At 41.0% G+C, this 25466-nt stretch overlaps 1 protein-coding gene across 12 annotated transcripts in view; it reads right to left on the reverse strand.

Moving 5' to 3' along the window:
* LOC101830682 (protocadherin alpha-C2) overlaps positions 1-25466 on the reverse strand; it is a 208236-nt gene that overhangs the window by 113473 nt on the left and 69297 nt on the right. The window contains exon 2 of one of the 12 annotated variants that reach the window (XM_040741938.1): positions 16848-18875. The exons of 9 other annotated variants lie outside the window; for them this stretch is intronic. In XM_040741938.1, the coding sequence (XP_040597872.1) occupies positions 16848-18875 (2028 nt within the window). Of the gene's footprint in view, positions 1-6975; positions 10278-16847; positions 19467-25466 lie in introns of those variants that run through there. 2 more of the 12 variants (XM_040741940.1, XM_040741937.1) reach the window with 2 other exon arrangements.

A 25466-nucleotide genomic window follows, 5' to 3' on the forward strand; every position in this document is an offset into this window, starting at 1 on the left:
AGAAAATGGCATTTAAGATGTTTTAATAACATGGGTTTTTTTAATAACAATAAGACATGTCTGCTCCTGGCAGATATGTCTTAGTTTAGGCAATGCAAGTTAGAATAGAAAGTAAATTGGGTCCAACCTATTGGACTCACCATGATAGGATAGATATGGAATATACTTACTGCCTGTTTGTATACAGTTATTGTACTTATTGTATATAGTTTTTCTTATATTAATTTTAACTTTTTAAATTTTTAGACAAAAAAAGTGAAATGTGGTGATATCCTGCTTGTATTCTAACAAATAAAGCTTGACTGAAGATCAGAGGGTGGAGCTAAGAGGGTGGAGCTAAGAGGGTGGAGCTAGTAAGTAGTTGAACATGCAATTCTGGAGGTCTGTAAAGACAGACAGGAGTGACATGGCTGGAATATAAGATGGGAGGAGGCAGGAGCTCAGTCTCTTTTCAGTCTGAGGATTTCGGAGGTGAGAGCTCTAGCGGCTGGTGCTCTGCTTCTCTGATCGTTCAGCTTTCGCCCCTAATAACTGAGTCCAGATTGTTATTATTAAGACAAATTAGAACTAATGCTATAACCTCCCTCTGGATCCTACTGCAGATACATGCCTAGAGTCACACTGCCAATTCCACCCTCTCATCCTCCATCTTGCCACCCAAATCAAGGTATAAATCCTAGACTTGCATCACCAATGCTATTAACTCCACCAGCACCAGCTGCCTGAGAAGTCCTAAGTACCTCCCAGCAAATACTCCTGAAGACTGGCTGTGAAAATCTTCTAACTCTATAGATCTGTTCTTGAGCTTAGAAACTTAACTTAGCCGAGGTTGAGTCAGGAATACTTTTTATACACCTTTGGAACATCAACAGTGACTTGTCCAAGACTGGCCCTTAAGCCCCATACTTCTGGTCACATCCTGTCAAGTCTGAGATATGGAAAACAGATGCAAATGCCAATGGCCTAACTCCATATTCCTAGATCCCATCACTAAACCACAACAGGTCTCTATGAACAATTTCTTCTCCCATAGCAATGATTGTCCCTCCAAAAGTGTCTTAAATGATGTACAATCTTTTAAATGTAATAATAAAGATGAACAAGAAACACAAAGAGTATGCAAATAAATGACGGAATGAAGACTGGGAAGACAAAAAAACTGGAAACGCTTCAAGATATAAAATAGAATTTTAATAGAGAGATAAAATACCTGAAGAAAAACAAAAATGTGATAAAAAATTCAGAAATTTGAACAAGAAATCAGAAGAAAGCCTCACCAATAAATTGAAAAGTGGCCACCATATCTGGAAGATAAGGTAGGGAAACACATCACTCAGTCAAAGAAAATATAAAATTAGAATAATAAAGATGTGCAGAAACTCTGGGACTCTGTATGAAGACCATGATGGAAACAAAGTCAAGGCAGCAGAAGCTTGAAGCAGTTGGCCATGTTACATCCCCAGACAGATGACTTGCTAGTTTCTCCATTCAGACAATTCAGAATCTCCTGCCTACAGAATAGTGCTGCCCATCCTGGGAATGTCTTTCCACCTCAGCTAAAATAATCAAGATAACTCCCCCACAGACATGTTCACTGGTTTTATCTAAATAATCCCTCTTACCAATAAATCCCTGTTGTTGGTCAAGGTTATCCAAAAGATCAAAACATAGACAATTGCTTCTGCCAGTGGTTGCTTCCATGTACTTTGGATACAGAATCTGAAGGATCTGAGCTGGTTCTCACTTGAAAGCCTCCTCCCTAAGGATTAGCTTCCATGGTACTAGAAGGTGTCTTGCAAGTTTCCAAGGTAGAAAGGAACCAATAGCTCTTACCAAGATATGATGCCTGTGAATAAAAACAATGACCATAATGATGCAATATTCCTAAGGCTGCAATGGTGTCATGAATACTTGGCAGTAACCAAAAGCTCTCTAATTGGAATTATGGCCCAGGCAACAAGAGAGAAACCATGGATCTTGGAGGAGAATCTATAACTGCCACCTCACTAAACCAGAATAATTCATAGCTACATAATATGTATATTCATGTCCACAGATAAGGTATACAGGTCTTAGCCTTCATCAAAGAAATTGCTTCTTTAAAAAGATGTAGAACATTATAGGAAACTATAACTAATCAAAATGCAGATAACAAGTGAGCACATGGTGCCCAGCCCCAACTGGTACACAACTCCTGTACTTAAGGCTCTGAGATCCCACCTGAAGGAGGAGAAAGACCGTGAAAGCCAGAGGAACAGGAAGTTTATGGTAAAATTTTGTCTTTTGAAGTTACACTCATGAAGTCTAATCAACATAGCTTCATAAACAAGACCTGAACAAGAACAATGCCAATAAATGTGCTAACATGGAAAGGGGAAACCATATGGGGCTCAACCCTAGATGAAGAACTATAGTCAATTAAGGAATGTTCAGAGTGGTAAAAATAATCTTCCCCCAAGCTAATCATCCAAAACCAAATGGTCAGCCCTGAAATCATAGGTAACATTCCACAGATTGATCAGGTTTATTATATTGGGAATATATATTACATATATATGTATAAACAAATAAATGCAGGCCATGAATTTGAAAGAGAGCAAGAGGCTACATGGGTATAAAAAGGGATGGGGAAATGATGTAATTATATTTTAATTTCAAAAAATGCTTAACAAAACAAAGAAAAACCCTTCTTGACAGTTGATTGAAGATTTGCATGAAGTCAACAACTAAAACAATTATCATAATAACCTGAAGTCCAGCAATTTCAATCTTACGTTTATAGCTAGAGAAATATATGAAAAATGCATTAACAGATTCAAAAGAAAGAGTGTTCTTAGAACCCACAAACAGTCAAAATGTCAAAAATATTTCTAGCAGAATATGGTCTTTTTATTAAATAAGCTACTCTAAAACTGGTGAAATTACAGTCACACAACAACACAGAAAATCTTAGAAACAAAATATTAGGTTAATGAGACATAAGGGAAAACTTAGTTTAAATTTTTATTTGTACCAACATTAACAAGAGCAAAATCAAACTGTTGTAAAGCAATAATAATCATTATAATAAAATAATAGTTAGCTTTGGGAAGCTAGAACCATTAGGAAAGGTGAGATATCAGAAAGGGCTTTCAGAGTGCTGGAAATGGTCTAAGTCTTTGAAGTTGCAACACTGATTAAAACATACCTAATGTTTAATCTTTTCCAATCAGTGTGTTATGCCTCATAGTCAGCACGTACAAACAAGACTAGGACAAGGAAGTTTTCATTATTAGAAACAAAATCTGTACTGGAACTTGTAAAGTAGAAGGAGGAGGATAATAGCTAATCATTAAATCCACCTAAATTAAATAATCAAATCCATAAAAGTCAGAAAAGAGCATAGCAAAGTAAAATGGTAAGTAAGAATTGAATAAAATGGGTACATGTGATCAAGCATTTTGGGCATTGTACTAAATGTAAATGATACAATTTTTACCTTAAAATAAAGTTATTATCTCATTAGGCTTAAAAAGAAATACTCCTTCATATGTTCTTATTAAGATTCATATTTCAGGTAATGAATAAACATTAAAAGTATAGATATAGACAAACAAATATTCAAACATAATTTTAAGACAAGCTTTTTGTCTTTAATAGACATTTCTTTGAAATTTAGTTAAAAGAAATAAATATGGTAGAAAAATATTATGCAATGACATACAACAATTTATGAATTTGTTATCCCACAGTAAATAAAAAATAAGAAAATTCCATAATAGTTTAGAGAGCAAAGAGGAAAAAAATGAGGTGAATTCTAAGATTGCCCTCATCACACCATCGGGAAGTAATTTCTATGATGCCGCATAGAAAGAAGAAAGATAACAGGGCCCAGTGACCTCACAATACAAGGGAGGCAGAAGTCAGAGTAGAAAGATCCAGGAAAATATAATTTCCAGATAAGAGTACAGAACTAAGAAATGCATAGAAATGAGCTCTGGGCATCAGCAGTGGAGTCTTATCTATTCTTTGGTTGAGTATTAATAACCATGTGCATTGGGTAAAATGCCACAAAGCCATGGAAACAATAGCCAAAAATGTCTAAGTAAAATAATTTAGAGAACTCACACAGACTAGAAATGTTTCAAGCTTCCACCAGTCAGGAAAGTCAGAGATCTTAAGACACAGAGCACTGGGTAATGGTTTCAGGAAGAGTTTGCATTAATAAAGCACTGAGTCCATTGTCTTTAACACAGCATGTTTGACACTTTGAGGTGGTGATTCTTTGTTGTGGATAGCTGTGCTATGGTTTGAAAAATGTTTAGTGCCAATTATAAGATGCACAATGGAATTCCTGTCCGATGTCTCAAAATGCCACTACATTTGGGATCCCAGTTTTAACAATCAACAGTACAGGCAGGTTACAAAAAGAAGAAAATAAAATTCACACAGGAAGAAAAATAACAGAAGGAAACCATGAAATGAACAATGTTCAAATCATCAAACAATAGCGTCAATCCTTATTGGCGTGGCTCATGGCATAGTGGCACAAACTTTAAATCACCACACTCAGGAGGCAGAGGCAAGTGGATTTCTAAGTTCAAGGCCAGTGTGGTCTACAAAGTGAATCCGGGGAACAGTCAGAGCTATACAGAGAAACCCTGCCTCAAAAAAGAAGAGTGTTAAATGTCTATTATGAATACACACATATACTCAAGAATAGACAGGGCGAGGGAGAGGACTTGGTGGTCAAGGGCATGAGTTTGATCCCCAACTCACATGAAGAATGAAAAGAGATGGCAGGTGGTGGTGCACATCTTTAATCCCAGAACTCCAGAGGCAGAGGCAGGTGGATGTCTGTGAGTTCAAGGCCAGACTGGTCTACAAAGTGAGTTCCATGACATTCAGGGTTGTTACACAAAGTTATACTATCTTGAAAAAAAATAAAAACATTGGTGGCCTTTAATCTTAGCACTCAGGAGGCAGAGACAGGCGGATCTCTGTGAGTTCGAGGCCAGCCTGGTCTACCAAGTCAGTTCCAGGACAGCCTCCAAAACAATACAGAGAAACCCTGTCTCATAAAAACCAAAAAAAAAAACCCCACACTTTGGAAAGTTACTCTACCAATCCAGAAAGGACACACACACACACACACACACACACACACACACACACACACACACACACAAATGATAGCAATTTTCTCATCAGAAATTAAAGTGGCTTTGTTGGTGGAGTATAATGAGTATTGGAGAAAACCTTCAGGCACAGGGAAATGATACCAAATGCATATTTGAATTTACACAAAACAACAAACTTCACTGAGAAAATGTTAACATCTAGAGTATGGCAGGCATATAGAACACTGAATACGTGTTTCAGTAGTGAATTACTATATTTTTTTCTGGCACTGGCGATAGGATCCAGAGCATGTCATACAATATATACCGTTCACACACTGAACCACATCTCCAAACCCATGAATTTCTGTATAATATTTAAGAACCTTTTAAGTTGGACCTACAGAGCTTGAAGTCCATAAAAGAAAAAAACAGATGTATTTTAATACATAAATTTTAATGCTTATATTGCAAAGCAAGCCAATTTATAGAAATTATAGAGAAATCTGTTACATAGCAATCATACAGAGAAGTTTAATAAAATTAAGATGCAAAAATTAAAATTAAATTTAAAAACAGGGTGATGGAGAGATAAGTCAGAGGTTAAGAACACTGACCGCTCTTCCAGGGCACCTAGGTTCTGTTCCCAGAACCTACATGGAGGCTCATAGCCACCTCTAACTCCGGTTCCAGAGAATCTGACGCCCTCTTCTGGTTACTTCAGGAATGAAATGCATGTGGGCCATAGACACAATCTGGCAAAACAGCCGTATACATAAGATAAAATAAGATAATTTTTAGAAACACAAGAAATTGTGGACGGGAGTTTTGAAAAAAAACCCACAGACTGAATGTCAGGTTTAAGTAACTATATATATATATATATATATATATATATATATATATATACATATATATATATGCTCAAGTCTATGTGATGCAGGAATTGACAATTAAATTCACAAAGTGTTTCTCATAGAGAGACCCTAGAGGATGGCAAAGGAAAGACCAACTAGAAAAATCTTAAAAATAAATAGGGAGTGGGGACGGAGGCCTTTACTCACAACACTAAGGAGGCAGAGGCAGGCATTCTCTGTGAGTTCCAGGACAGCCACAGTTACATGAGGGAACCTGTCACAATCAATCATTCAATTAATCAATCAATGCACAGGGCGGGGGGGGGGGGACATTTGCTACCAAACATGGTGGATTGCACCTGAAATCCTAGCACTCTGGAATACAGATGAAAGGATCGACAAGACCTGACAAGATCCTAAGTCAAGGGGGGGAAAAGGCATATAGGAGTGAAAAGTTACAAACTCTTTAAAAATAGTGTGTGTGTGTGTGTGTGTGTGTAGGTATCTATGTACATTAAGACTAAAATTTTAAATGATTTAGCCTCACTACAATATTTTGTAAAATGTTTCCACTCCCATTAATTGGTTTTATTTAAAATGCCAAATACAAAACAAGCATGTCAAGCTATTAAGAGTACCAAAAACAAAAAAAAAGGAACACAAGACTAATTTATTCCAGATTGTGACACTTTAGTATGGTTTCTGACAATATTTCATTAGTTAGTGGACAACCCAATGCCAATAATGAAAAAATTTTAATTAGACTAAAAGGAAAGATATCGTAGATCAGCAACTGTTTAGAGAGGTTAAAAATAGGCTGGGTGGTGGTGTCCCAAGCCTCTAATTTCAGCATTCAGGATGCAGAGGCAGGTGGATCTCGGTGAATTGGAGGCCAACCTGTTCTACAGAGTTAGTACTAGGACAGCCAAGGCTACACAGAGAAACCCTGTTTCTAGATTTAAAAAAAAGGAAGAAGGAAAAAGGGTTAAAATTAATGAAAACAATGATTATGAGCTTACCTCTTGCAAATGTTCTATAAGCCTGTCTTTCTGGAATGTCTCCTCTGCAGAGCCTAGCATGGGAGGGAGACTTGGGCTGAAGGCCATGAGGTCTGTCTTGGGCAGACCCTCTCCAGAGAACACCCTCTGCCGCCTCTGTTGTGAGTAAGACCAGGTCCCCACTTCGCTGGAGCACACCAGCACGGGCTTCCCTGGCCCATGCACGCTCTCCGTGGGCGTCGCCGAGCACCGCAGCACGGTGTACAACAGCAAAGTGAGCACCAGCAGGCTGGACACCGCGCAGATGGCGATGATCAGGTACACGTTGACAGTCACCAGCGACGCCTCAGAAGATTCAATGCTCTTGGAAGCCAGAGAAGAGATCTTGGGTGCCTGGCCGCTATCCACCAGAGACACTAGCACCGTGGCTGTGGCTGTCAACTCAGGCTCACCATGATCCTTAACCAGCACCAGCAGACGTTGGCGCTGCACGTCAGCTTCATCCAGGGCGCGCGTTGTGCTGATTTCGCCAGTGTACAGACCCACACGAAATGGACTGCGCGTGCCTCCTGCCGCTACCTGCAGCTCATAAGACAGCCATGCATTGTACCCAGAGTCTGCATCCACTGCGCGCACCTTTGTCACCACGTGCCCTGAATCCACTGACCTAGGCACAAGTTCGCTCACTGCTCTGCCGGCTCCGACAGCTCCGTGGGGCAGCAGCGCGGGCGCATTGTCGTTCTCATCCAGCACGAACACCTGCAGAGTCACATTGCTGCCCAGGGCAGGCACACCAGCATCGCGCGCGTTCACCTGGAACTGCAGCAGCTCCAGCTCCTCGTGGTCCAGAGGCTGCAGCGCGAACACCTTGCCGCTCTCCGCGTGCACAGACACGAAGCTCGACAGCAGGCGCTCGCCCACCCTCCGCTCCACCAGAGAGTAGGACACCAGCGCGTTCTCCTGCGCGTCCGCGTCCGTGGCCGACACCGTGAAGATGCGCGCGCCAGGCGGGTTGTTCTCCTTCACGAACACCGTGTACTCGGGCTGCGCGAACGCGGGCGCGTTGTCGTTCACGTCAGCCACCTGCACGGACACGCTGGCGGTGGCCCACAGCGAGGGCGAGCCCGCGTCCCGGGCGGTCACCACCACCTTATAGTCAGCTGTGGTCTCTCGGTCCAGGGCGCCGTCCAGCACCAGCGAATAGTAGTTCTTGAAGGTGGACACCAGCTTGAAGGGGACGTGAGGGCTCAGGGAGCAGGTCACCTGCCCATTGTCACCAGAGTCAGGATCGGACACACTGATCAGAGCTAAGACAGTGCTTGGCTGGGCATCTTCTCTGACTGGAAGTGACAGGGAAGTGATCGTGATCTCTGGTGCATTATCGTTTACATCCAGTACCTGCACCAGAAGGGTACAATGGCCTGTCATTGGGATATTCCCTTTGTCCACTGCCTCCACGGGTATCTCATATACTTTATTTTCCTCGAAATCTAGTTGGCCTTTCATTCTAACTTCTCCACTCTTGGGGTCTACACTGAATGCACGCCCCACTGCAGGGGATACTGGCCGCCTGAAGGAGTAGATTATATCTCCATTTATACCCTCGTCAGGATCTGTGGCGTTTAAGTTAATCACCAGTGTTCCATTGCGTGCATTCTCTGGCACTCTGACTGTGTAAATGAACTGATCAAACTCTGGAGCATTGTCGTTCACATCTAGGATGGTGATGAGCAGCTGAACTGTGCCAGTCAGCTCCGGTCTGCCTCCGTCACTGGCTGTTAGAAACAAACTATGTTCCTTAATTTCTTCTCGGTCTAATGATTTCTTTAACACGAGCGATAATGAAGAAGTCTGCTCACGGTTGTTTTGCATGTTCAAACCGAAATAATCACTGGGATCCAAACGGTAGGTCAGGGCGGAGTTGACTCCGATATCTGCATCCGATGCGCCATCTAGTGGAAATCTAGTTTCTGGAGGTCTTGATTCCGCAACCATTATGCTTTTGCTGGTTTCGGGGAACATGGGCGGGTTGTCGTTAATGTCCCTCACCTCCACCTCCACGTGGAAAACCTGCAGCGGCCGGTCCACGATCACCTCCAGGTGGATGCTGCACTCCACTCTCCGCCCGCACAGCGCCTCCCGGTCGATCCGAGAGTTCACAAACAAAATGCCATTCTGCAGATTTACCTCCAGAAGGTCCCCGCGGTCCCTGGACGCCACCCTGAACAGGCGGGGCACCAGCTCCGCCAGCTCCAGCCCCAGGTCCTGCGCGATGCGGCCCACGAAGGTGCCGTGTTTAGCCTCCTCGGGGACGGAGTAGTGGAGCTGGCCGCTCCCTGCCTCCCAGGCTGAGAGGAGAAGCCAGAGTAGGAGGCACCCGGATCCTGGGCTACTTTGCCAGGATAAAAACATGGTACACGCAGAAAGATTCAGCGATAGCTACAGTATACAGAATGCCTTACCTGAAGCTGCCTCTAAAAAACTGGTTTGACGACGTCCTAGCACTGGAGAATTCACGAGTTCTCTGAAGGAAGTGACTTTCTTTGCAAAACAGAAAGTTCTCAGTGAAGAGCGACATCATGAGGCATGAATGTGTATGCGGCGATCTCTGGGGCTTCATATTTTCCATCGATATAAGCCTTTATTCCTTGCATTTTCTTAATTTTCCATTTCAAGTATGTATTTAAGAGTTAAATATTTGCCCTTCCAGAAACAGCAAATTATTTACTCTATCAGCATCAGGTGTTACTTAACAAGTGGTATATGTCTTGCAATATCCTGCAAACTTGTGTGTGTGTGTGTGTGTGTGTGTGTGTGTGCGCGCGCGCGCGCGCGCGCGTGCGAGTGTGGTGGGGTGTGAAATTTTAAATTAGTGAACGTTATACACGTGGCTTTGGTCTCTAGTTCTCATAGTCATGCAAGTTTTGTTAGCAATATTCTTTCCCTGTAATCATTTCAAGACCTTCTCCCATTAATTCCAAATGGAAGCATAACGATTGTATAAAACACATGAGGCAGAAGGTGGGCAGTTATATACTAGAATTCAAGTAATACACCATGTTCACAAGTTCCAAGAGTAGATGCAATGTCTGTACTTTAAACGATGTGCCTACATGTAGTATGTTTGTGTGTGTACAGGAATCTACATAAAACAATGATGTTTTCAGTTCACCTTGTAGAAAACATACCAAGAACCAGATCCTATTTGTTAGTATAACTTAATAAACTTTCTTTTTTTCCCTGCCACATCTTAATTTCACCATCAGTAGAAGAAACTCTGGTATTGCTTAACTCTGATTTTCCAAGTGCGTGACAGTAGCTAGACAATGATGCTAATACATCCTTAGCAAAAGAATATCACTGTTATTGGTTATTATAGCTACCAAGTAATAAAGTGCCAGGCCAAACAGTACAATGGAAGATATATTTTATATGTTATAAATGTAGGGGCTTGACAGATAGCTCAGCAGTTAAGAGCACTGGGTGCTCTTCTAGAGGTCTGGAATTCAATTCCTGGCAACTACATATTGACTTACAACCATCTATAAAGGGATCTGAAGCCCTCTTCTGGTGTGCAGGCAGACATGTAGACAGAGCATATATATACATAAAATACATAAACAAATAAACCTTAAAATAAATGTAAATTATATATGGCTCCAACTTTATATTACAAATTATGTATCTAAGTATGACATTGCCTTGTCTGTGAATGAATGCCTCTATAGGAGATAACCATGGGGTTCATTTCTGTATCTCTACTCACCTCTGAAAATCCATGTGGGCCATTGCATTGTCTTGCCCACACAATCCTCTCGTGTTCCATTATTTCTACCACATGCTTTACTCTTGTCTCGGGAATAGTTCCTTGATTCTTCCTGATGCTCCATGTCCACCAGGATATAACTTTACATAGTAACTAATGTAATTAAATTAAGAATAATTTATCCTGGAGAATCCAGGTCAGCATAAGTGCCTTTACATGTGTCCTTATTAAACAAAAACACAGCTAAGAAGGCATGAAGAAGAGAAAACAATGACTATAAAGACAGAAATTAAAAGTGATATAGTCACAAGCCAAGGAATGTCAAGCCACCAGAAACCAACAGAAGCAAAGAATAGGGTTTTTTTCTCTCCTGCTCTATTATTTCTAACATGCATTACTCTTGTAATGGCTACAGTCCCTTGATTCTTACAAATGCTTTATGTCTTCACTTTGTACTTCTGTCCTCAAAATCTGTGAGACAAATCTGTGATCACTTGTTACAGCAGTGTCAGAAATGAATGTATGTGCCTACCTAAATCCTTTTCTTCAATATTACTTTTCATTTTTCTATCTGTTTCCTAGTGAGTTCTGTCCTTTCATGGACTTAAATTTTCTGGAAGGAATTATTCTTCAATGTGTGTGTATAGCAACGCCCTAGGAGTTCTAGAACAATCTGAGTAACAATGCTATTCCATCACAAATGTTCTTAAATTAGGAACAGGTTCTTAAGCGTCCCTCTGGATTCCTACCTGCTCAAACACATATAAGCCACTTCCCCCAGTACACCAAACTAAAAATATATATGCCACTGTGTTTTTGTTGTGGGAATCTTTCTAGCATGAGCATTCCCACACCAGTGAGAGCAGATGTCACTGATGGTGAAAGCAGATGTCGCTAGTGGCAAAAGTCAGGAGGGTCTGAAAGGTCTTCCTCACAGTACAGTACAAATTCTCACTTTATGCTCTAAGCCCACAAAGCAGGAAAAACAAGAAAGTGGGATTTTACAGCAGCCTAAGTGGTGGTCAGCGCATTGTTTAAGGAAGCAGCCCATTGTCTCAGCTGTTTCTCCAGGTCGTTCTGTCCCAGGTGCTAATGTTTGGCAAGTATGCAATACAAGTAATGCTTTAAGTAAATCACTAAATAAACCAATTAATCCATATGTGATAACTGGGGTTTTCTACCTTATTTTACTTTATTTGTATTTCTCTTATCATTTATATGCCTTTTTTTTTCTTGAGACAGGATCTCTATATACAGCTCTGACTGTCCTGGAGCACATTAGGTAGACTAACCTGACCTCAAAGTCACAGAGATCCCCCTGCCTCTGCCTGTGCCTCCAGGGGTAAAACCACGACTGGATTTATCATTTATATTGAGTCAAACATCATCTGGATGCTTCCCTTTGCTAGTCTGGATTAGCATATAGTTCTTTCAATTCATTCCTACCACAGATGTTTAAATTTCCACTGCTCAGCCAGGTGTGGTTGTTCATGCCTTTAATCCCAGCACTCAGAGCTGGGCAGATCACTGAGTTCAAGGCCAGCCTGGGCTACAGAGCAAGTTCCAGAACAACCTGAGCTACAGAGAGAAACCCTGTCTTGGGGAGGGTGGCTCTATATGCTTGATACCTAAGTGTTTACGGAAGTTCCTTTATGAGCTTTCCTGCCTTTGCAATCTTCCCACCACTGATCTTTCAAGCTCACATTCTCAAGAGAACACTGCTTTAGTCACACTTACATTCCATCTGTGAAACCTTACTGTTGAAATGTTATCTCTCCTTTAAGACATAGCTGAAGAAAATGTTGCCCCAACTATCAGTACCTTACTTCAGCTGAAGAATTTAAGCAGAAGATCGGAGCTGAAGGTCATACCGTCTGGATTAGCTGGCACCACTCTACAGCATGATTGCTGTCTTCTTTGTGGCCAGGTCAACCAGTTGCCCGCAGCACTGAACCACACCAGCCTGATTCCCAGGTACACAGGCCTGGGTTGTCACCACCACTTTACAGTCTGTGAGCTGTGGTCTCATGGTCCAGGGCTCTGGACAGAATTATCAAACAGTGATTCCTGAAGGGGTCACTAGTTCAAGGGGACGCAAGTGTGGGAGAGCAACTCACTTGCCCGTTGACACCTGAGTCAAAGTCCGACATGATGATCAGGGTGATTGCTGTTCCCACCTGAGCATCTTCTAGCACAGGGAATGACAAGGAAGTAAAAATCGTTATCTCCAGGATATTGTCGTTCACATCTAGAACTTTCACTCAGACCACTCTATGACCTACCATGGAAGGAACTCTTATCAATTGTGTTGACCTGAATTTCATATTCCCTGTTCTCATCAAAATTCAGTTTCCCATCAATTCTAACCCTACTTGGATCTGTATTTATTTAAAACTTAAAGTTCTCACTAGTAGGCTGAATCATTGAGAACCCACAGGAAATTTCTCTGTTCTGAACTTCTAAATCGGAATTGGTTAGTTGAATTACTAAGTGTCATTTTTGTTGTTGTTGTTTTGTTGTTTCAAGTGGGTTTATCAAACTCTGGTGCATTGTCATTCATATTCACCATGGTCTATTGATTTTTTTAAATTTTTTGTTTTGGGGGATTTGTCTTTGTTTGTTTGTTTGGTTGGTTGGTTGGTTGGTTAGTTGGTTTGGTTTGGTTCTTCATGGCAGGGTCTCTCTGTGTACCCTGGAATTCTATCTATAGACTATGCTGGCCTTGAATTCAGGTATGGACCATTTCCACCTACCTCAGGATGTTATTTGGATCTGAATAGATCCTGTTAGCTCTCTTTACCACCCTTAATGACTGTTACAACAGCAGAAGTTCTGATGTTACCTCTCTGTTCAATGACTTCCAAAGAATCAGAACAGGTGGTATTCTTTTATCTGTTTGTTAATCATTATTTTAAGCAAAAGTGCTCATTGAAACTTAATATATAGGAAAACAACATAAGTCAATATCAGCTTCATAAGTGCCCTGTAGAGGAAGTTGAGTTTCCAGAGAGGCAGATTCAGAAATAAGCAGCTTTTGGGGGGGGGGTCTGGATGAAATGGCTCAGTGTAAATAGCTTTGACTGCTTTTCCAGAAGATCACATGGCAGCTCACAACTGTCTGTAATTCAATTTCCAGGGTATCTGACACCCTCACACAGACACACATGTGGGCAAAACACCAAGACACATAAAATAAAATGACATAAATCATTTTTATAAAAAATTCTCTTTCTCTAAGCATGGGAGAATTATCATTGACCTCCTTGAAGACCTCCATCTCTACACGGAAAACCTGCAGAAGCCAGTCCAAGGTCACCTCCAAGGTGGATGCTACACTCTGCTCCCCACTTGCACTGAGTCTCCAGGTTGATTGGAGAATGCCATTCTGCAGATTCACCTCAGGAAGGTCCCCTTGGTCCTTGGACGCCACCCTGAACAGGAGGGGCACCAACTGCGCTAGTACCAGCCCCAGGTCCTGAGCGATGTCGTCCACAAAGGTGCTGCGTTTGTCCTTCACGATGAGGGAATAGCTAGAGATGGCCACTCCCTGCCACCCAGACTGCAAGGAGCAGGAGAGAGGACAGCAGACACTGGAATCTCGGGCCTTTTCATCAAGAAAATAGCATTACAGACATTAGCCGCCTTTTGGTTGGAACTGTGGGCTTTAAGGAAGCATTCATGAGATATTTTATATGCAGTCTCCATTTTCTGTTCATTTAAAGCTTCATAGAGTATTTTGGTTTCCGTGTAGTTTCATTTTTTCTGGGAATGGGTGGAATCTGGGAGCCGGAACCAAAATATTCTTCTTCCTCTTACTGTATAGTGACATCACGTGACTGATTATGTAAATACAAGAAAAATTGTGGGTTCTTGGTATGGATCACCATTTCCTAGGCCACTCTAATTCAACTTTTGAATAATCCCATGGATGATTTTGTGAATACTGTTTGCTTAAAATTTGAGCAGTTGCTTTGTGATTTAAAGATATTTTCTTTTTCAAAGTTTATCAGAAAATCCTCTTTGAAATAAGGTGTGACAGAAACTACTCCAATGTGTTGTTTTAGTGGAGAAGGATATACAGTGTGTGCACCCCTGACTTTTCACGGCCTACAATTCACAAAGCGATTTGTTCTTCTCAGGACTTTCTTGGAAACTTCTGGAGAAAATCAAGGATTCCACCATTTCATAAAAAGAATACTAGAATTGTTTAGCTTACTAAACAATACTCTATAAAGATTTTTATAAATCTAGAGAACACATCATGTATGTGAGAGGTGGTGCTTCTTGCTGTCTATTGCTTAAATATGGCGACTTCGTGCAGCTGTGACTCTCACGTATCAAATCAAAGCACATGAGTAGACTAATGGCAAGAATGAAACAGCTTCGTTTAAGACCCTGAATCAAGCTAGGGTGGTGGAGCACCTTTAGTCCCAGCTCTCAGGAAGCAGGAGCAGGCGGATCTCTGTGAGGTTAAACCCAGCCTGTTCTACAAAGTGAGTTCCAGGATAGCTAGATCTCTGGTACATAACAGAAAAACAAAAACTAAAATGCTAAATCAAAGCCTGCAAATTCCACAGTGTTCTAAGAAGACAATAGAATGCTAATATGCAAAATAGTGGGAGTGTTTCACTGGCTCTGAATCTTACTGACTAAAGGAAAAATGTGAATTCGATACTGACATTTTGCTTCTAAATCTTTTCCTGCAGGTCAGTAGTTACTCAGATTGTACTTCTCAGAAAGTCAAACTAATGATGAAAGGAGGAATTAGAAGATCTTCCATAATTATATTCATTAATTCAAGACTGCCTTGTATATAAACACAATGAGGAGCCTATAGATCACTGTCAATAGAGCAAGCATGGACTTTATAACTTCATCAACCTCCAGATCAAAATCTAATCTAGTCATTTAATCTAGTCATTTACTGCCAGTCCTTTTACATAGTGGTAAATTTCCTGAACCTCACAGTGGAAGGAGAGAATGGACTCCTGCAAATGCCCTCCACATTCTGTGGCATGTGCACACACATGCAATAAATAATAAATGTAGTACATTTAAAATAAAAAAAGCTCACAACTCAAGTTCCTTCAGGATATTGTGCCAGATGGTATATTGTACAATTTAGGAGAAAGTGCTATGGATGCATCCCAAACGCATTACCAATTCCCCACTTCTGCACTTATCTAAGAGGCACAGACCTGGAAGAATCGCAGAGACTTGAATTACCTCTAATACACTCTTTAGACGTGAGTAAACACTTGAAAAATTAAGATATTGGTGATAAGGCATTTGCAAAGGATTCAAAAGATGGAAATGATGAAAAGATAATTATTAGTTTACATGTACATCAGTAGATTTAACATTTCCTTTCTAGAAAAAATTGAAATTTAGGAAAGGATGCAAATGAGTAGCAATTATATGGTTATAAGATGGCAACTAAGAAGTGTGCACGATTTGACTGAACAATTTTATATCCCTAGTTTACTATGGAAGCACGAGTCAGCCTTCTTGGGATATATAGCACTTAATAAATCTCTTGCATTTTCATGGAAAAATCAGGAATAGATGATTTGTTCAAGAGTAGTACCATATTAGAACGCAACACTGGGCTTTTTTCTCCAAGCAATTTGAAGATGAGTATTACCGTAGTGGTAGAGGATATTTTCCAACAGCTGGGGGAATAATAAATCAACTCAGAGCTAGTGACAAGGGATCCATTGTTGACACGCATTTTTAAAGCAATTGATTGAAGGAAGTGAAAATGTCAAAGCAAAGTACAGCTAAGAGACAAACACTAGCGAATATAAGCAATCTTCCCTGAGTATCCCTCACTGAAATCAGAACCAAAGTGAGTTGACTTAGCTTAGGGAAAACAATGATTAATTCAGGTGATTTAGTCCTGAGAACCTCTAATATTTTACAACCACATCTTGAAACAAATGGGGGCACTTCTTACCCGAAAAACCCTGATTACTCTATTTAAAAGCTGGATGTAAGCACATCTGGCATTTTACTAACAGAGATTGTTCCTTGAAACGGCGCTCAAAATGTAGAATATTCCATTAAAACCGAATTCTAAATAATTTTTATACATTTACCGGAAAGACGGGATTTGTCAAAAGCTCACCTGTACAGAGTGATTTGATTCTGATTCCTGTCTTTCCCTTTCATCTCTGTTCAGGTTGGGAGGGAGACTGGGGCTGAAGGCCATGAGGTCTGTCTTGGGCTGACCCTCTCCAGAGCACACCCTCTGCCGCCTCTGCTGCGAGTATGACCAGGTCCCCACCGCGCTGGAGCACACCAGCACGGGCTTCCCGGGAGTGCAGGCGCCTTCTGTGGGCGTCGCCGAGCAGCGCAATGCTGTGTACAGCAGCAGCATGAGCACCAGCAGGCTGGACACCGCGCAGATGGCGATGATCAGGTACACGTTGACATCCACCAGCCCCTGATCCAGGCTGGAGGCTCCAACCGGCACCTTAGATGATACCTTCTGTGTCTGGCTGTTGTCTACCAGAGAAAGCAACACTGTAGCAGTGGCGGTCAGCGAAGGTTCTCCGTGGTCCTTGACCAACACTAACAAGCGCTGCCGCGTTGTGTCTGTCTCCTCCAGGGCGCGTGTGGTGCTGATTTCGCCAGTGTACAGTCCCACACGGAAAGGACTACGAACTCCAGTCGCCTCTGGCTGCAGCTCATAGGACAGCCACGCATTGTAGCCCGAGTCCGCGTCTACTGCGCGCACTTTTGCCACAACCTGACCAGGTGCTAAAGCCCTAGTGACCACCTCGTTGACTGTGCTACCAGCATGGTTTGTCAAAGGCCCCAGCAGCGCGGGCGCATTGTCGTTCTCGTCCAGCACGAACACCTGCAGAGTCACATTGCTGCCCAGGGCAGGCACACCAGCATCGCGCGCGCTCACCTGGAACTGCAGCAGCTCCAGCTCCTCGTGGTCCAGAGGCTGCAGAGCGAACACCTTGCCGCTCTCCGCGTGCACAGACACGAAGCTCGACAGCAGGCGCTCGCCCACCCTCCGCTCCACCAGAGAGTAGGACACCAGCGCGTTCTCCTGCGCGTCCGCGTCCGTGGCCGACACCGTGAAGATGTGCGCGCCAGGCGGGTTGTTCTCCTTCACGAACACCGTGTACTCGGGCTGTGCGAACGCGGGCGCGTTGTCATTCACGTCAGCCACCTGCACGGACACGCTGGCGGTGGCCCACAGCGAGGGCGAGCCCGCATCCCGGGCGGTCACAACCAAATCATAGGTTGGCACCTGTTCGCGGTCCAGGCTGCTAGCCAATACCAGGGAATAATAGTTTTTAAAGGTAGATACGATCTTGAAGGGGACATTGGGTGTGAGAGAGCAGGTCACTTGGCCATTGACACCATAGTCAAGGTCAGCTAAGCTAATCAAAGCGATGACTGTGTTTGGTGGGGCATCCTCTCTTACTGGGAGGGATAGGGAAGTCAGTGTCACTTCAGGGGCATTGTCATTGGCGTCTAAGATTTCTACCAAGACTGTACAGTGACCTACCATTGGGGGGGTCCCCTTATCCGTGGCCAGCACTTCAATTTCATAAAACTTATTTTCTTCATAATCCAAAGTTCCGTTGACCCTCAGTTCTCCATTGTTTTCATCTAGTGTAAACAAAGACTTTACACTGGGCTTAACTGACTTCAGAGAGTACTCCAGTTGCCCGTTCGCACCTCCGTCTCGATCTGTGGCGTTTAACTTTATGACAAGAGTTTCTTTAGCAGCATTTTCCATTATTCTCACCTTGTATTCTAAATGATCGAACTCTGGGTCATTGTCGTTAACATCCAAAACACAAACCCAAAGCCGAACTGTGCCGGTGAGCTCTGGCTTTCCCCCATCTGAGGCTGTCAGAAGCAAATTAAGTTCCGGGGTTTTCTCCCGATCCAGGCTCTTCTTTAATATAAGTGACGGTCTTTTAGTCTGCTGGCTATTTGCTGGTGGTTCTAAAGAAAAATACTCGTTTTGACTTAATCTGTAGACCAACACAGCATTCTCTCCTATGTCAGCATCAGATGCTCCCTCTAGCGGAAAACGCGAGTCTGGTTGCTTGGATTCATAAATCAGCAGCTTTTGTTCTCTAAGGGGAAACACGGGCGGGTTGTCGTTAATGTCCCTCACCTCCACCTCCACGTGGAAAACCTGCAGCGGCCGGTCCACGATCACCTCCAGGTGGATGCTGCACTCCGCGCTCCGCCCGCACAGCGCCTCCCGGTCGATCCGAGAGTTCACAAACAAAATGCCATTCTGCAGATTTACCTCCAGAAGGTCCCCGCGGTCCCTGGACGCCACCCTGAACAGGCGGGGCACCAGCTCCGCCAGCTCCAGCCCCAGGTCCTGCGCGATGCGGCCCACGAAGGTGCCGTGTTTGGCCTCCTCGGGGACGGAGTAGTGGAGCTGGCCGATCCCCGCCTTCCAGGCTGCAAGGAGCAGAAGCCAGAGCAGAGGTCGCAGAATGCAGGATCCACTCCTCTGAAAAGCTAGCATTGCAAATGAAATCGGCCTCCAAAATGTCTCCTTTCGCTTCCTGTAAAGGATACTTGTCTTCAGATCCAAACCTCCCTGGATTCTCGAGAAATTTTAAAGGGTCCTTTTAACCGCAGCACTCAGCGTGATGGAGTCGGTTTTGTAGGTAGAGTGCAGGACTCTTCAAACCAATTTATGAATGGACTCTTTCCATCGAGTAAAGAGCGACACCTTGTGCCTGAAAATGTGAGTAATTGTGCACATTTACCACTGGAGACTTGCACGTCTTGTATACTTTGCCATAAATAGTTCCAAATCGGAACATATATGAAGGTGGTACTTTTTATTGAATAACATGAAATTAAATATCTAAAATTTCCGGGCGTTGGTGGCGCACGCCTTTAACCCCAGCACTCGGGAGGCAGAGGCAGGCAGATCTCTGTGAGTTCGAGGCCAGCCTGGTCTACAGAGCGAGTTCCAGGACAGCCTCCGAAACAATACTGAAACAATACTGAGAAACCCTGTCTCGAAAAACCAAATATACATATTTAGTTCTCTTATTCAAACACTTGAAGAAAAAGAGGGCTCACTTCTTTAGGTAAACTTGAAAATCTGGAGTTAAAAATTTTCTCAACATCTTGCCTATCATATAAAATATTATCAGATTTGAACTGTTCTAATTACTATTCCCAGGAAACTAATGGAAAAGACAAGTCTTTTCCAGTGCTTTGGTCTAGTTCGTTGTTGCTATTTGTGATTTGGAGTTTTGTTTGAGTCTGCAGAATCCAGGGCCTGCTGATGCTAGGCAAGTCTCAGACTCTGAAGTCCCATAACAATGTTCTCTACACCATGCCCATAACTATGTAGATTTGCATGTTCTAAGATGATTTATGAGGTGCAAGCAATGTTTTGATGCATGTATCCACTGTGTAATAATCAAATCAGACTTAATACATCCAATACCTCAACTGTTTATCACTTCTTTGTGGTGAAATTTTTAAAGTTCTCTCTTCTATTTATATTAATATTTGCATCCTTTTTACCAACAGTATCATCTCTTACTTTCTTCTCATCTTTTATTTTTTACATTTCATTGTTTCCTTGTAATAAATTATTGACTTTATGTCCATTGCAGAGTAAGTAAACACATATTTTCAAGCTTTATAATTTGAAACAGAATTCACAAAAGAAAAGTCTGTTGATATAGATGAATTTTGCATTTGACATATATGATTTCTCACATAAATCATATTGTCAGTAATGAGATAGCAGTATTTACTTATATAATCATCAGTAATATGGCAAAGGCAGCCTTTTAAATCAATGAATGAATTACCATTCGGTATTCCCATGTAACCAATATTAGTTTTCTTAACACAATAAAAATACATTCATGGAAAATAACTACAGTGCAGAATTTGGGACTGGGGATTATAAGTCAACAAGAAGGTATGTAAATTTTATGATCTCTACTCTAATTATGTGAGATTGTGCTTAAAACACAGAAAATACTCAAACAGTTGGACTAAACTACAAATTGCCTTAGAATTTGAACATGTCATTGCTACAATACTTAGTGAGAGGTGGGAATTACTGAGGATATTTTTCACTTCTTTTTTTTTAAGAAAAGGTTTCTCTGTGTAGCTCTGGCTATCTTAGATCTCAGTTTGTAGACCAGACTGGCCTTGAACTCAGAGATCCTCCTGCCTCTGACTCTGGAGTACTGCCATTGAAGACTTTGTGCCACCACTTCAGACCTTAATTTTCTTTTCTTGAAGAGTAGTCATGCTTTCCCTATCTTCCATACCCATTAGCATTTTAGGAAAGAAGCTGAGACAACACAAGTTTGGAGTAGAAAATTATTCAGAAAAAAATCCAGTATTTTGTTATATAGAAATTCTTTGAGAAACAAAGGCCCAGGTTGACTTTGAGTTCCCAGTCTCAAATGACACTCCTACCTTGGTGTTAAATGGTTTTGAGGGTTCTTCTCCAGTTTACAACTATCACAAAAACACATGAAAATGCCATAAACTATCTGTCAGTGTTTTTCTTAATCGTGAATTTATAAACACACACAGGGACACTATTAATGCCACTCTTCTACTCTTTAGTTTATATTCTCCCAGCGATGTCATAGCACTGGGACTCTCAACAGTAAATGCAAGTAATCTTCTATATTTCAAAAAATTCCAGAAAAAGACTTGTCAGCTCTAAGAACAGTGGGGTCTTTTTATTTTTTGAGAGAGGCAGAGGGTTGAGGAAGGGTTTCTCTGTGTAGCCCTGGCTGTCCCAGAACTTGCTCTGTAGACCAGGCTGGCCTTGAACTGACATAGATCTGCCCATCCTGCCCCCCAAGTGCCAGGCTTAAAGGAGTGCATTACCAGCACCTTGCAAGAACAGTGAATTTTATTGCATACCTGTAAAATAATATAATCATGTGTAATCAATCCAATATAAAATAACAATAAACTGAACACAATATGTAAAGTATGTTAGATTTATATTGAACTAAAGGAAGCAACAGGCTTCCATATACATTGTTACAAGAAATGGAGTTTAAGATTCAATGTGAACTTTTCCAAGAAAAAGAAATAAATATAAAAGCTCTACCTATGAGAGGAGAGGTGAGAGATGATGATATCACAAATGCGAGTTAAAACCATATTCTAACTTAAGTATTTATTTCCACTAATAGATAGCTTTCAGGTAAATAAAATGGTCCTGGGTAAACTGGGTAAGCATCAACTCAAAAAAGTTTGATAACATGTGTGAATCAACATCCCATCTGTTGTATTTTGGCTGAAATTGTTCAGGCATCAATATCTCAGTCATTCACAGGGAACATACTATATTCGCTCTAAACTTACCTGTTGGGATGGACTCAACATCTAGTTGTAGGTTAGTCTCAAGAAATCACACCAAAATCATTGTTAATACTGATTTTGTGAGAATCAATGGAAGATTTCATAAACTGTGTGCTTTACTTTTGCAAATCAATTTGATTAGATGTAAATCCTACCTCTACACCTCACTAATTGTATATTAGAGTGCAGTTTTATGTCCTCTTAGCTTGTGCTATTTTGCATGTTTGGTGTTATTCTTTCTTGCAAATGTAAGTCACAGAAATGAATTTCAAAACCATTCTCTGAACCCTGGGAAATTTTTCAAAACCAGATTATAAGTTCACTTTCCAAGCACTATGCTAACAAAATTATAGGATTTCCTCAATGATGTTAACTCTGCTCTATTGTGACTTATTAAAGGACATACAGCAATTTTCTCTCAATCATTTGTTCAGTTGGCCAGCCTGTTCTACAGAGTGAGTTCCAGGTCAGCCAGAGTTATGCAGAGAAACCCTGTTATGAAAAACCAAAATAATAACAATGAAAAAGACTGCATGATAGAGACCTGCACAAATCTGAAGATTTTCATAGGAAACCAACTCCTTTGAAGATGCTAATGAATGTTGCTCAATGTTCTCAAATCTTTTGGCCATATTAAGAATCCCCAAATCATCATTGTTACCACTTATATTTGTCTAAAATACTATTATTATTCACACACAAAAAGAATGAGACCATTTTTATATGTGATATTTTACTTTGTTATTTATGGTATTCTGTTACTCTGTTAGAATATTGTGGGCCAAAGTTCAGATTTTTCTCTCAATTTAAAAAATTTCTATTTATACCATTTCCAAATGACTAATCAGTAGTTCTTATATATTAGCGTTTGATTATTATACACAGAATAAATGTCTATCTTGATGTGGTATTGATTAAAATAAGTTAATTTAAATCATGAACACAACTAAGAAAATATCACTCAATATGGAAAAGCATGCCTCCTCTCAACTCAATACAGCACTTATGCAAAAATTGATGATTAATATAAGCATGAAGAATTTCTGTAATTGAGGCAAAAAAGAGTCTCCTGTACACAGCTCATGTTTCACTTTCATACTCAGTCTATGCTTGAACAGAAAAGAGGTTTCCTGAAGAAGGGTCTACATTATGGTGGCATGAGTGTCTCTAGACTCTGAAAATTTGTTCTTAGATATCACCACTAGACAAGACATATACCTGAGATTTTCTTATCCCATCCTTAAAATTGAGAAAGTCATAGTTAATACTTAGTATACATAGTATAAAGAAAGAATTACTAAATAATATTCATGATGACAAGAATGAAAAGCAATGAAGATTGCTAGTTTTCCAGAATGTTTTAAATGAGCTATCTCAAGAAGGGCAAGACAAATAAATTTAATAACTTTGTAAATTATTGCAAAGACTAAATGAAATAATGTATCTAAGCTCTCACAGCAAGTCTAACACATAGAGAGAGTGTGGTTTAACATATTCTAAGCAATATTTTCTCACACTCTATAGTCTATACAAGTAGACATTGTGGCAGGGCATGATGGTGAACACCTATATTCCCACTCGGGATGCAGATACAAGCAGATCTCTGTGATTTTCAGGCCAGTCTGCTCTACACTGTGAGTTCCAGGCCAGGCAAGGCTACATAGTACTTTGTTTCAAAGAAAATAAGCATTGGGCAACATGAAATAAGGCAAAAGTCACGGCTATCTCTTTTTGTATGATGTTCCTAATATTTATTTTCATGAAAATCATTCTTCCAAAATTCATCACCTTCTTGGATTTCTATTACCCTTTCCATATCTATAGCATGGTTTTCTTTCTGTGTGTAAAAATATCATATATGATTTATTTCTCCAATAGGATTAAGGGGTACATTATTTGCCATTAAAACCCAAACAAAAAAGTCTTTCACATTGCTTGATGTATATTCTGTTGTTTTTAGATACAATATTTGGATCCCTTTTAAAAAATCTATATGAACATGATGTTGAGACAAAGCTATGGTTTATGATAAATATATGGAGTATATACTATATTTTTATATTTTGTCCTGAGGCAGTTGTCAGGAGTGCCTTTACTGAAATTTTATGGTTCTTTTGCATGAAGTGTAGCTGAATAATCTTTTGCATACTGTAAAGATGTGTCTTTGCCATGGTGCCTTCTGATGGTTTAATAAAGAGCTGAATGGCTAATAGCTAGGCAGGAAGAAGTCAGACAGGACTTCTGGGAAGGGGTGGAGAAGACATTAATCTAGGCGTGGGAGAGATGACAGGGGACTGAAGAGGAAGCAGGAGGTGCAAGATGGAAGAGGTGAAAGGTCACGAGGCAAAAACGTAGATCCTGAGAGATGGGTTAACGTAAGTTGTAAGAGCTAGTTAGAAACAAGCCTAAGCTGAGGCCAGCCTGTCATAAGTAATAATAAGGCTCTGTGTCATTTTGTGAACTAGCAGCCCAAAGAAAAAGCCTGCTACAATTAAGTATTTAAAGTAATGTCATTTTTAAGATAATGCACCTTGGACAGCACAGGCAATGGTGTTGGGCTTCATAAATGACAAGACTCTCAAACTCAAAGCACAAAGAAGCAAGGATTTCCCTATCCTAAAATATGTCCACATGGCTTCATGACAAGGACCAAGAACTGAAGAAAAATAATTCTGATTCATGGTGGAAGAAATTTCTCAAGTAATCAGAAGAGCTCAAAAGTTTAACTTTGAGAGAAAGCAACAGTGAGTTTGTTTTGGGAGGTGATTAAACGGAATTAACATCATGTTAGGAAGCAACTAAAATGTTGTCTATCCAAAGCAGTTGAGGACTTTGAAGAAATTGTCCTAGAAAATATAACAGGACTAATGACAGAGCGGTAAGATACCCTCCAAGGGCAACACAGAATTCTACCCATTTCAGCTGCTAGCTCACAAAGCGTGCTACTGAATCACATAGAAGATCAGGTACTTCATGCATGCCCATCTCCATCAATGAAGGTGATTTCAGTTTATAATAAGTCAAGAATTCAAATCAAAATCAAAAATTAAATAATGCTGTACTAATTTTGAATACATAAACATAGTAAAGAACAAAGGGCACCTGTTAGAATAAGAACAATAAATGACTACAGGGTTGAAAATTAGATTTGAGCCATGCCTATGCTCTGTATTCCCCATTACGGTCCTTGACTTCTTACCACGCTTGCTTAATTTAAAGACCACATTGGATATTCTATTTCATTTTTACCAGTATCGCTAACACCACTACTGTTATTATACAGAGCACAAAGAAATAATTGCTAAGTAATATCTGCGGTGACAGGAGTGAAAGGCAATGAAGATGACTAGATTTCCAGTATTCTTTAAATGAGCCGTATCGAGAGATA

Source organism: Mesocricetus auratus, unplaced genomic scaffold (assembly GCF_017639785.1).
Source record: "Mesocricetus auratus isolate SY011 unplaced genomic scaffold, BCM_Maur_2.0 Super-Scaffold_6730, whole genome shotgun sequence".
Classification (NCBI taxonomy): Eukaryota; Metazoa; Chordata; class Mammalia; order Rodentia; family Cricetidae; genus Mesocricetus; species Mesocricetus auratus.